General features: G+C 41.2%; 1 protein-coding gene across 2 annotated transcripts in view; it reads left to right on the top strand.

Moving 5' to 3' along the window:
- GDPGP1 (GDP-D-glucose phosphorylase 1) overlaps nucleotides 1-11,921 on the top strand; it is a 48,304-nt gene extending 36,383 nt beyond the window's left edge. For both annotated transcript variants that reach the window (XM_069222661.1, XM_069222662.1), the window contains exon 2: nucleotides 7,271-11,921. In XM_069222661.1, coding sequence (XP_069078762.1) covers nucleotides 7,446-8,636 — 1,191 coding nt within the window. In that variant the 5' untranslated portion in view covers nucleotides 7,271-7,445 and the 3' untranslated portion in view covers nucleotides 8,637-11,921. The remainder of the gene's footprint in view (nucleotides 1-7,270) is intronic.
- The last annotated feature ends 1,273 nt before the right edge of the window (nucleotides 11,922-13,194 follow it).

The raw sequence follows: 13,194 nt of genomic DNA, 5'->3' as shown, positions 1-13,194 counted from the left end.
AATTGCTGTATTGGGGTTCACGTACAACTCTGCTAATGCACCTCCTGCTGTTCTGCAGTGCCCCCTGCTGTTCCACTCTTTTTTTTTTTTTAGATCTTTCTTCCTTCCTTCCTTTCTCTGGTGTTTTTTCTATCTTTATCTGCAGATTCACGTTTTACTGTAAATCCCTCTTTTTCCCATCTGCATGTAGAAGCCAAAAGTTATTTGTCAGGACCCAAAGTGTCAAAGTGGTTTTCCCATTCTGTGTCTGTGGGAAATGTGTCAGTACATACATGCTCTGGTTCTTCGCTGCTTGTTTCTCTCACCATCTCTCTTTTGTTTCTCTAATGTTAATTTTTCTCTTCCTATTCAATTTTTTTTCCTCTTTATCTTTTGCTCTCTAGCTTCCTTCCCTTTTTCCTTTTGTCTCACATGTTTGCTCTATTTCTTCTCTTAGTTGTGTTTTTATTTTCTCATTCTTTCTTTCCCTTCTTTCTTTTATTTCTTTGCAACCCCTTCTCTTTCGTCCTTTTCTCTGTTGTATTCCTTTAGTTTCTCTTTTTCTGCCTCGTCTGCTTCCTCTCCCGAGGCGTAGTTATCAATGGAGCAACAGGTGCAGTGGCACCAGGCCCCAAAGACCTATGGACCTCACTCAACTCTAATTACTGCTGTATTTTCCTACTGAAATTACAGTCAACGATTTTCCTTTCCTACTCTAGGGCCCATGACACCGTTACTCCGCCACTTGTCCTTTCCATCTTTACTCCGGACTCCCTCATTCCTTTCACCCTCTGATCTGTCCCACATGATATTTTTGTTATGAAGTTTTGTGCATTACACTCTAATGCCAAAAGTTTACTTCTAATAAAGGGTTATATGATAATTTTATTTGTTTTAAGATAGAGGAAAACGGTAAATGTAAGTGCTTTAGTTAAATGCTGGGCTACTGGAATTATATGGCAGGAAAAGACGAAATTATGAGGCAGGGTTGACCAGTTTTTGTGGCATGAAAAGTCCAGTTATGAATTTACAATTCCAATAGCTCTAACTCAAGAAAATGCAAGACCTATTGCATTGCAAATGCTTGTTTAACTTGCCAGTACTTTTCTGATGGAGTTTGCTATAGAAGATATGCATTAGCTCACATGTGATATCACAATGACTCTTGCCAATTCGAGTTGAGGGAGGATTCCCAGAAGGAGTGTGAGCTAGAAATTGATGCCCGTGGAAACATGCAGGAACTGAAGCAGCATGTGTGCTCTGATAGCAAGGCATTTCATGTAGATTTCAGTCGGTTCCCTTTTGTGGCCACATGAGGGAACTCAATCCCTCATCATCAGAGCCATGAAGACGCCAGCTAAGTGGAACGAACAAGAACATGGCTACAGCAAGTCCTGCATGGGCAAGGAGTGACTCCTGCACCTGCCTGGATAGGATTTAGTTGCACGCTTGGGGTAAGGAGCCTGCAAGAGAGGGTCCCCTGGTAGAAAGTAATCCAGTAATGAAAGAGCATGAGATAGATATCCAGAATGTCTCACTGTATGTTTTTCACAATTTGCTTGTAAACTGAGACAAGGCAGAAGTACTGGTGGTTTTTTGAGAGAGCACCCACACGAAATTGATTTTAGTTCTGTTATTTGTATTATTATTACTTCCTAATTTGTCTGGAGACGACTTAAATCTTTGTGTTATGCATTTTTAAGAAAATACTGCAGTGTATCACTTTCTCGCTGTACGTGATCCCACCCAAACAAGGGTTATTAAAAAGTTAACCCTCATCTCAGATGCATGTGATAATTTTTATTTTTGTTCAGAACTTTCAGTATGCTAAGCTGCAACACAAGAGGCGCATAGTTATTTCCTGGCTCTCAATATTTATCTGGCCAGGTTGACTATCTTTTTCAGTAATGCACAAACTCCAGCAATCAGCAGCAACTTATAGTGCACATCAAACTGGCATGCACCTACTATACTATGCTTAAACAAATTGTAAAGTGAAACTTAACACATGCAAATACATGGAGAGTTGTTATATTGAAAACCAGCTATCTATTAAGTTCAATAAAAGTGGTTATATGGCGAGATAAAGGCCATATTCATCAATAGAAGAAAACCTTTGTAAGGCGTAAGTACCATATGATTGAGGAGAGTTCAGTTGGCAAATCCCGAGCTACAGCAGGTGTCTCTTCCATGTAAGGCTAACGCAAAAGGACTGGAGGCACTTGTCCTTTATATTTCCATAGTCAACACTCCCCTATTTCAAGACAGCCATACATGTGCGATACACAGACAGTATCCTCTGTTGTGACAGGTGCGCACACTTACCATCAAATTAATTTTATTGTAGATCATTGAAAAGTTACAAGAAAAACATTGTGGTAAAAATAAAATAAAAAATAATACTATAAAATCGGATTTTAAATAAGTTGAGTCTATCATGTCAGTTGTGAGCTCCCACATTTCCCTGCTGCTTGATAATTGTGTCTGTAAAGTGTACCAAGCAGCAAACGATATTGTTGCCGGTGCCCTAGAACAGTGGTTCCCAACCTTTTGATTTCTGTGGACCCCCACTTTAACATTAATGGAACCCAGGGACCCCCACTGAATCATCATTGGAATCCGGGGACCCCCGCCTGAGTCATTACTGGAAGCTGGGGACCTAATTTGTCAATATTTGTTAAAAAATTTTAATTTTGTTAGCAGTCGCGGACCCCCGAAGAAGGCTTCGCGGACCCCCAGGGGTCCTCGGACCACAGGTTGGGAACCACTGCCCTAGAAGTATGATGACATAGGTTGACTGGTCGAGCAAATGTTCATATGACAAAATGCGGCCTGCATAATGATTTCCGTATATTAACTACACTAGGTCACTGCAAATTAAGGGCCACATGTACGAACACATTTTCCCATTGACACAGAATGGGAAAAACCCTTTGCTACATCTGGCCCTAAGTGAGTTAGGGATTTCCTTTTGTACCCACAAAACTTGTATGTAGTGCTTCTCTACGTGCTTATCTACGTGTCTTTTATCAAAGCACTAGTTTGTCCTTAGTTCGGCTGTCGGGACAAGCTGAAAGTAAAAACGGAGAGATTTTGAGGGACCAAACATACTGGTGGAGCCCTAGGATTTTATAGGCGGCTAAAAAAGGTTTTGATCATTTATATGTTAGCATTCTTTCAAGATTGTCCGCAAATAATTCTAGTTTGTCTTGTTCTTTTATATTTGTTTTAAAGATGTAGCCGTATTTTAAACTGAGAGCATTATCACTAGGTTTTAGATCCATGATGGCTTCATGCTAAAAACAAGGCCTTCATCTCTGACGAGATAGTGAATTTTAAGCTGTCTTCATTTGAAACAGTAGTTGGCGTAGTGGATTTCAGTGCTGTGGTCTATGCTCACAAGGCCAAATTCAAGGTGTAGCTGAACTGATGGAGTAGAACTGGGAAGGTATAAAACATGTCTGAGGGCTTTGCTCATAATTTTATTAGATCTCTCACTCAAGTTGTTTTGAAAGGCAGTAGCACCGTAGGTCATTGGTGCGATGCATTTAGATGAGTAGACTGTGAGCAAAGGTGCTGCTCAGGGACTGCCTAGTTTGTGGTGGAAGCATCTTGGTTCAGATTGTAGATGGCTAGCTTTTACTTTTAGTGCAATTAGGTAAATTTTTGTTTTAGTGGGTTTAGTCCTGCTATGTTGCTAAAGAGCACTTGTTTTACGGGTTGTGATGTCATTTTCGATGTGCAAGTTCCCTTATTTTTCCTAAATATGATTTTTGTTTGATCTATATTCAAAAGTTGGCGGTTCTTTTGACGGTATGTATTTAGTGCTTCCATGAATCGTTTTAATCCAAATCAGGATACATCTAGGATTACGGTGTCATCCCCATATTGTATTATAGGTATGTGCAAACAGCTGATTTTCAGTGGAAAATTAATTTGGGTTTTTAGCAGACCCTTCAAACTGTCTGTGTATAAGTTGAACAGTAGGGGAGCTAAAGCACATCCTTGTCTGAGGCCACGATTAGTTGGGATTGTTTTTTGTTTTTTTTAGATTATTGATCCATCACCAGTTTTACAGTTAACATCACCCTTGGTCATATCCTAACAGGATTGCACTCCAGTGTTGCTTATACAAAGAGGGGCCTGCTACCACTTCTTATTCGTGTGGGGGATCAGGGGTCGTTTCTGTCCTTTAACGGTACCCTTTCGATACCTCTATAGGTGCTGTGTATGTGACTTGCTTACAGTATTTGTATAACCCAGACCCAGCCAAAGGGGAATGAAGTGATTCACATAAAACCAGGATAACATAGCAACCTTAGTTTTATTTTTATTATTATCTTTTTTTTTTTTTTTTGCAAGGACTAGACGCACAGTGCTATCCAGCAGCACACTTGCCATGTTGTTGCTTTCAGTGCTGTGCATTGTGCGTGCTGACTGCTTCAACAGGCAGCCATCTTTTAGTGGTTCTGACATACAATCATCAACTTTATAATTGGTTTACCGTTCGAGGATCACAGAAAGGCTGCTTCTCAATGGCGTGGCCATCTTGGACTGCTAAACCTATGATAGGAAGACCATTCAGAGGAAGCCACCCACTCTCACTTTTACATTCTTTCACGTTTCATTTTTTCAAAGGGAGTTCTTTTTCTAAGACAGAACCGCTCCAGCAGCATCTACACAGTGCCCCTAGCTGCTTGCTTAGCTTTGAATGGTTTTGGCATAGCTTATCATTGTTTTCCTGTTGGGGCAGAAGAGTCCTCTGCATGATAATGGACGTGCATGCTTGCTCTGCGTGCCCTACTGTACTGATGGATGGATCACTAATGCTGATTTTTGTTGTCATACCCAAACACAGATCATGCATGTGTGCCATGACATAGACCTGTCACATGGACTGCGGTCTTTTTCAACCAGTCGGAGCGCCCAAAACGCTGCCCTCATAGCGGTGGAAGGCTATTGCCTCCAACAGGAGTTAACTACAGGGGCATCATGAATTCCCTCACACTTCAGCAACTACAATGGGGATGGAGTTCTTGACAAGCCTCTTCCGCCTGCAGCTCGGCAGACAAACACTCATAATTATCATGAAAGTGTGGGTGATTAAGTGGATGGATAGATGGATAAAGGAATGGAAGTGTGAGTGAAAGGGTGGATGGAGATATGGCTGTATGAATGAGTGAAAGGATAGTTGAATGAGCAAAAGGATGGATGGCTGAGTGAATGGATGGATGTATTGGATGGGAGGATGGATGAATGGATGGGTGGTTGGATGGATGGTTGACTGAAAGGGTCAGTGGATGAATGAGTGAAAGGGAGGATGGATGTAGTGGAAGGGTGGATAGATGGATGAATGGATGGGTGGATGGTTGAATGGGTCCAAGAATGAATAGGTTTGATAGAAAAGTTGGGAGATGGCTAGGTTTGGACACAGGCATTGTGAAAGCCTGGCTTAAGATGGGCCTCTTTTCTCTGCAGCTCGACAGACAAAGGCTCATAAGTAATGTGAAAGAGTGATTGAAAGGATGGATGGATAGGTGAGTAAAAGGATGGATGAGTGACAGTATGGATGAAAGGATGTATGAGTGAAAGAATGGGTGGATGTGTGAAAGGGATGGTGGATGGATGGATTGTGTGAAAGAGTGAATGGACGGATCAGCAAAAGAGTGGATAAATGGATGAGTGAGTGAAAGCATAAATGGGTGGATGGATGGATGGATGGAAGGGTTGAAGGATGAGTAAAAGGGTAGATGGATGGAGTGCTAGTTGTGCGGAAATCACTGCTCCATCCATCAGGTCATTGCCCATGTGCAGGACAGAGTCGGTGACCCCTGTATGCCAGGTGAGGGCCTTTCTGAATTGATCCATGTGCAGCTCTGTGCTAATCGGTCTGGAGGTCATGCATAGTACCAAGTCAGCGACTCTGTATACCAAGAGGGGCAGTTGTGAAAAAAGACTGCCGTGCAGTTAGGGCTGCAGCCGTGTGTGGTACCGGCTGGCGACCCCATATACCAGGAGGAACCACTGTGAAGGATTTCATTGTGCCGATCAGGCAGGAGCCCATGTCCTGTGAGATAAGGTGACCCAGTATGCCATAAGAGGTCACTGGGAGCATCAAGCACTGTGACCTGATTTACCAACTCCCACCACAGAAGTGAGGACGCTCTGGGATCATGTGTGTACCATCACCCAGATGAGGGACTCAAGACAGGATCACAACCATGAATGACAGACTCTGCACCTGCTGAGTGTAGTCACCTGTGCAGCGTGCAGCTGATTCACCTGAACCCTGCTGTAGCCGCTGCGACCACCCACAGACCGGGCACACTCAGGAACTCCAGAAGCGTCCTGCTTGCCAGTGTGGAGTAAGACTGGTTTCGGGCCTGCCATAATTTGTCACCTCAATGTGTGGCACTAAAAGTGGATATTTTTTTACTGTCTCAGTAGATTTCTGAACCATCACATCCTTGGGGTTCAGATTTTTTTTAAAAAAAACATTCACACCCTGAATTGCCATAAAAAAATAACCTTAGAGCAGATCTCCAAAATATGCACATAAAAGTGGCATTTTTTTATCCCTATGGTAAGTTAAATTTAGAGCAAAACGGTTTTGTTAAAAACCTGGATGAAAATGTTGCAGTAATGATGTGCACATTGCTTTTACTTTGCTTTACTTTAAATTTGGAACATTTGCATCCTGAGCATTGCACTTGAGAGGAGTGGTATTCTAGGAAGTAAATGGTCAAATGCCGAACTAGGTTACCCGACTTATAATGCTCCACTTAAGCACAGTGTAGTCTAGGGCGAATCACTTCCCATAAGTGCCAAAATTGGGAGAGCATTGAAACTGACTTGAAGCTAATATTAAACTCTATATTAACAAGCGGGACATGGGTTAAAACCGTAGTATTGCAGCTTACAAATTCCATAACACCCCTTCCGCCACCCTCACATACTCCCATCATCCGGATTCTGTGCCCTTCTCATACTTTATTATAATTACATGTGAGTGCAAGTGATGCTAGCTTACCTTTACGATAGTTTCATCTTAACTGATGTGTCGTTAAAATGTTTAAATATTCTAGTCCTAGAAAAAGAACACTCTTTTGCCTTATATTCACTTCTATCCTTAGTCCATTCCATCGTGTGATATCATTGCCTTTTTGTCTGAGCACTCACACTAAAATAGCCTAGAATAATGCATGATTGACCTGTGACAGTTGTATAACTTGTAAACCATGCAGAATGGGGATTTTAAATAATGTAATTGACCGTGTTTGTTGTATTCCAGGTGAGCAGTGCAGACGCTGGATGAAAGTACAAGCCACGATTCATGTTATTTTCTGGTGTCATTACCAGTTAACATTAAAAAGGCCCCGGAAGTCCTTCAGACCTGCCGTCTTCCAGTTCAGTATGTGGTTTTAATCAGAAATGTAAATGGGAAGTAAATTCTGAACAAATCTCAAATGGAATTGTTCTTGTATTGTGATGGAGACTTGATTCTTGCAGGACCTCTTTGGGAAGGAAGCAAATGCAGTGACCATGATAAAAAACATTTGTCTAGTTTTGACATCGCTTTACAATCCACGTGGGTGGAGAAGATGAAGCTTGGTTTGTTCCGCTATAACTTGGGCAACATAAAGACCCGGATACTCCCTGGTGTGTTTGAGTTTGTTGCCCAGCTCAACATCGAGAGAGGACTGGAGAGAAGGAAACCTCAAGACATTCAAAGTGTCCAACAGAGCTTTGACCCACACCAATTTAACTTTAATAAAATCAAACCAGAAGAAATTTTGTTCCAGATAAGAAAACAGTTTGTCCCCAGAAAACGAGGTTTAAATGCAGAATTTCAAATCCAGGATTCTGCATTGGATATAACGTGTCAGCCAGCAGGTGTGCCTTCTTTGCAGAGCAGCTCAAATATCACTGATCAGAACTGTGTGGCTAGGAACAAAGACAAGCCAAATAGCATTCTGGCAGTAATCAACGTGAGCCCCTTGGAGTTCGGACATGTTTTATTCATTCCTGAACCAACCCTTTGTCTGCCCCAGATCTTAACAGCAGATCTCATCCAGTTTGGTATAGAATCTATTTTCCTCAGTGCCAATCCATGCTTCCGGGTTGGGTTTAACAGCCTTGGAGGATTTGCTTCTGTCAACCACCTGCACTTGCACGGGTTTTATTTGAACTACAAGCTTTTCATTGAAACTGCTTGTACTGAAGCACTGTGCCCTGGAAAAAGCTTTCACGCGCTCTCAGATTTCCCTGCTCCAGGATTCCTCTTCTACACAGATGGAAAGGACCTGCAGGAGTTGGCACATAATATCCATAAGGTCACAAACTATCTGGTGGCACAAAACATTGCACACAATCTCTTTCTAACCCGGGGGTCTGAACCTGGACACCCAGTGTATCCGGTATCAGAAGGTGGAACCCGGATCATCATCTGGCCACGCAAGTCAGGCTTTGGGGCAAAAGAAGAAACTGCTTTTAATGTTGCACTATGCGAGTTGGCAGGTCATCTGCCCATTAAAAACCAGGAGGATTTCAACAACATCACAGAGGCATCTGCAGTTACCATTATCCAAAAGTATCTGCTACCTAAAGAGGAGTTTTTGCAGCTTGCATCCGAGCTGGTGAATATTTTAACAGCATAATTATGTAGTCTGTTATACACCCCCCCCCCCCGCCTCATTTTACAATTTTTGATTTTTCCCATCTAAGGATGTCTATAGAAGAAAAGCATATGAAGTCGGTGGCTCCGGGTATTTTGATTGCACTAAACCCACCTCTCAGTCAGTTGTATTCTTCAGATTTTACAAAATTACAATGTGACTGCATGCTCATGATTTTCACTGTCAGTTTCATACATGTTTACACACAATCACAAAATGTGTCTGTCTATTACTTGAATATTTATTAGAATATATGACTGTCTAGAAATATTTACCAAAACCCTTGCTTTGTATATTATGTTTGAACTTAGTAAATGTTACGTAATAAATATTTTTGGATCACAATAAAAAATATGTGGCCTGTAAGCAACTGCCAGACTACAACAGACAATGCTGATCAAGACTTTGATTTGACCTAAATGTGGAACATGTGAACATATGGGATGAATAAAGAGCGACCATTGTGAAAACTCCAGTGTTTACTACCTTCTCACCACAACATGTAAAGCTTTGTCACCCCTGCAAGTAGGAGCAAAACATTCAAGCTACAGTCAGAAGGCACACATTTTAAAGAATTTTAAGGATTTAGTGGTAGGTCGTGTCTAAGAAATACAAGCGATTGAGGCAGCAATAACATCATTCTAATGACATTGAGAATGAACACATTAAGTGATGCGGTCATCCTTGTGGGTTGAGAAGCTGCTTGATCCCATAGTGGGGAGTGAACATGTTGTGCGACATATGAAACAAGCCAATAATTGCCATATTCTAAATCTACCATGGTTGGCTTTTTCAAGAGAGAGGTGACAGAAGGCTTTTTAATTGGAAAAAGGACTCTCACCCACTAGAGGTTTCTAGTGGCATGCTTCATCGTCGAGTCCTCACCCAGGCACTTACTGTGGCTGGGTGGCTCAACCTTGTAATCATGGTTCCTCTTATCTATGACTGTTGCTGTGAGATCTGAAGAGCTCTGATTAAAATTGCCTTGTGCTCACTCTCCACAGTTTAGTATGTTGCAGAGTGCCCGGGCAAGATTAAAAACATGGTTGATGCTCAGAGGAAAATTAATATTCCCTAGCATCAAACGTCGGTCTACATATTTCAGCCCCCTCTCACAGCCCAGTGGGTCACATGGATTTCATATCCCCTCTATCTTTCTTAGTAATTACAATATGTTGGACACCATATACATACATTCATGCATGCTAAAGTTACAGACCAACAGACTCATTCATAGGCTGTATTCCTTAGGCGTTCAGTACCTCATAGGGTGTTTAGAGGATGGCAGACCCTATACTCACACATTCGTTAAGGGTCAACGTCCATCCCTGAGCCTATTTGGTCCTACAAACCCGTTTTAAGTTCATGGATCGACATTGACTCTTAACGATGACCACTCATCTCTTGTAACTTCTAAACTGAGGGAAAAGGGATTCTCACATTGGAGTGAGCTGAATTCAAGTGATGGTACCACTTGAAATAATATTAGGGTGTCTTGCTTGTTTTATAGAGGTCTGCTGCCCGATGTTGAGGAGGGGGTAAGGAAGAGTTGGAAGCCTTAAAAGTGGTCCCATTTTCCAAATGTGTTTGAGTTCATTGGGGTGATGTACCATAGGAGCAGAGTCTCCTTGGAGCCTGTAAACCATAATTAGAAAATCTAAGAGTGACCCAGGAAGGGTCTATGAAATAAAGGAGATTGGTAGTGACAAATTATGTCTTACTAAGACCTAGTGAGGGGAGCCGATTGAGTGCAGAGAATACATAGATTTCCATTGGGTGTCAAAGAAAATGTCTTAGCTAAAACAAACAGTTGAGAGAGAGAGGGAAAGATAAACAGAGGGTGATATTGGAGGAAGGAGAAATTAGTGACAATGCCAAAATGGCATTGCCTTCTGGAATTTCACATTGGAAGCCACAGGTACAAGGATTAAATCAATCGAGGCGTACTGTGACGTTTACAGGATTTTACATTAGTCGAATATTGTCCTGAAAATTTAGCAGGCAAGGCCTCCCTTGAAAAACATCTAGCTTCGGAGGGCTAAACTTGGAACTCATCATTCAAATCAACCATAAGGTCACTGGTGTGACTTTTTATATCAGTGTTCACAGGCTGTTTTAAAATGTATTATTACTTCCAAACTCGTTTATTTCCCTTTACAGAATGAAACAGCATACCAGCCCTGTTGGACGTTTGACCTGATTCCTATAGGCTGCTCATTGATTGCAGAAGTAACCATTTGACCCACTGAGCTAGCCCTATGTCTGATCACTGTTAGCTAAATTCAAAACAGATTGTGTTATATATGGGTAAATATGGTTAGTGAGAAGTATGGTAAGACAAGCTCCTTATCTATTCTCACCACATTTCAGTGGAATTCCAGTATTATGTTAAGCAGCATAATCAAGACATGAACAGATTAAAGCTGTGCTTCCAAAACCTTTTAGAACCACAACCCAATTTTTTCAACAACAATTTTTTCAACCTGCCTAGGTTTAATGGACACGAGATGATATGAGGTGGATAGTTTCTTTAATGCAACGAAAGCCTTGTGTGGTAGCGCACTGTCACTTACAGACAGCACATTTTCAATTGAAGTCTCCACTAAATTCTCACAGACATACCATCTTACTGGTAAAACCATACTGCACACATATGATAATGTGTGGAAATTGAGTTTCAGGGAATATTTATCATTTGTACATCACCCATTAAAGTGTCTTGAGTTGTTTTGATCCTATTAAAATCTTTGTTTTCATCACACTTCAGAATTACAAAAATAAGTGCTTCATTTTTGCTTTGTAACTGCTGCATGTGTACGGTTCATTTACAAGTATTCACATTCTGTTGTGTGCCTTAAAAATGGCATCCTACCGACTCTCCTTTCACACTCCTTGTGCTGGGCAAAACTTTCACATAATTCACTTTTCTTTCTCGGACTGCATAGTGAGAGGAGTTTGTAAACACCAATCCCCATGTTAAAAACATAAACAGCAATTTGTCAGAAGACACAGACTGACATTTGACCTCTGTGGCAGCAAATGTGACAAAATAAATACAGAATTTAAAGACATCTTTATTTATTACTTGCGCTTTCAGACCCACAGTTTGGCAAAGGCTGGATTACAAGTCATTTATCTTGAATTTGTTTCTAGTTGTGCAGTTTACATTTACAGGTATAGAGCCTCCAACCTCTCACCCATTAGCCACACAGTGGAACAGTCTATCAATTAATTTTATTATACACATTCATTACAAAAAACTTTATATTCACCCAATGTAACATTATTAATAAATTTCGAATTCCAAACAATCGTGAAGTACATTTCATTATTAATTTGAGGTGCTTAGTCTTGCCAATGCAGGTGGTATCACCAGTTGGGGTGGGTGAGTTTATCATGAGTTTGTATACACTGATGTCAATATTCAAGTTGTCCCTTGTTTTGACTCTGGTTTGCTTAGGGCGTACCAAAGAGGCAGTGTGAAGTACATAGACAAGACATACAGCTTAGGAGTGGGCAAATCTATTTCTGCATAGCAGCAGCATGACTGCCCCTTTGCTTGATGTTGAACTGCTCCAACATAAATTATGTTATCTGCATGACCAGATACAGTGATTGGTGCCCCCAAAATTAGTAACACAAAAAAGCACTGTATGACCCACTCATGGACCAGCTAAAAGATACAGGCTCCACTGTCCTACTTACTCCAACTCTCAGTACATTTCAAAGACAAACTTTTGCACTCCAGAATGACAATTGAGTAATGGAACCCTTCCCATCAGGAGGTAATGTCCCATGTTAAATTATCAGACAACAAACACAGGGACTTACAACAAGAACATAATGAACCCTCAACATAACTAAAGCTGGATCAGGTATCCGAGGGAAGCACAAACGTTATAACCAGAAACAGCCTGGACTCTAAAGAACACAAATCCTCTTATTTTGCGGAAGTGATTTATACCAAAGTACGACTATGGCCCTTTTCAGGTAACATCTCCAATGCACCCTCTCTTTATCGTACAGGAAAGTGATAATCACTCTTCCATCACTGTCCCGTTTATAGTTGAACAGCATTTCCTCTGGCATCTTTTACAACCACCTTCCGACCTTACTTGAGCAGACATTTTTTAATCCCACCTGGTAATTCACACTGTTTACATTTCCTTTCCATATGGTCAGGTTGGGACTCTGTAGCAGGGTAGGGCCAAATTATGCGGATGGTTGCCAGAATTCTGCTACAAGAACAGGCAAATCTTGCAGCATAATGTGGCACATTTTCTGACTGTATTACTTTATTATTTTCGCGTCATAACACTCCTTAACACTGACCATGCATAGGTTGCACTTCATTAGTACAAGTTCAACACCTAAATATTAAAATAAGCAACAGGAAGATGACCAGTCAACCTCTGCAAAGGGCGTTCCACTGCGGCAACGCCTCTTGCTGCGTTTTTAGCAATTTTTAAACCGCTTGAGCTAGAAACATTTTTTTTGTTGTTAAAATTTGCAGATTATGCACCAGATGGACTGTGTGTCA

The sequence above is a fragment of the Pleurodeles waltl genome, chromosome 3_1, assembly GCF_031143425.1.
Source record: "Pleurodeles waltl isolate 20211129_DDA chromosome 3_1, aPleWal1.hap1.20221129, whole genome shotgun sequence".
Lineage (NCBI taxonomy): Eukaryota > Metazoa > Chordata > Amphibia > Caudata > Salamandridae > Pleurodeles > Pleurodeles waltl.
This window is presented reverse-complemented; position numbering and strand designations above follow the sequence as displayed.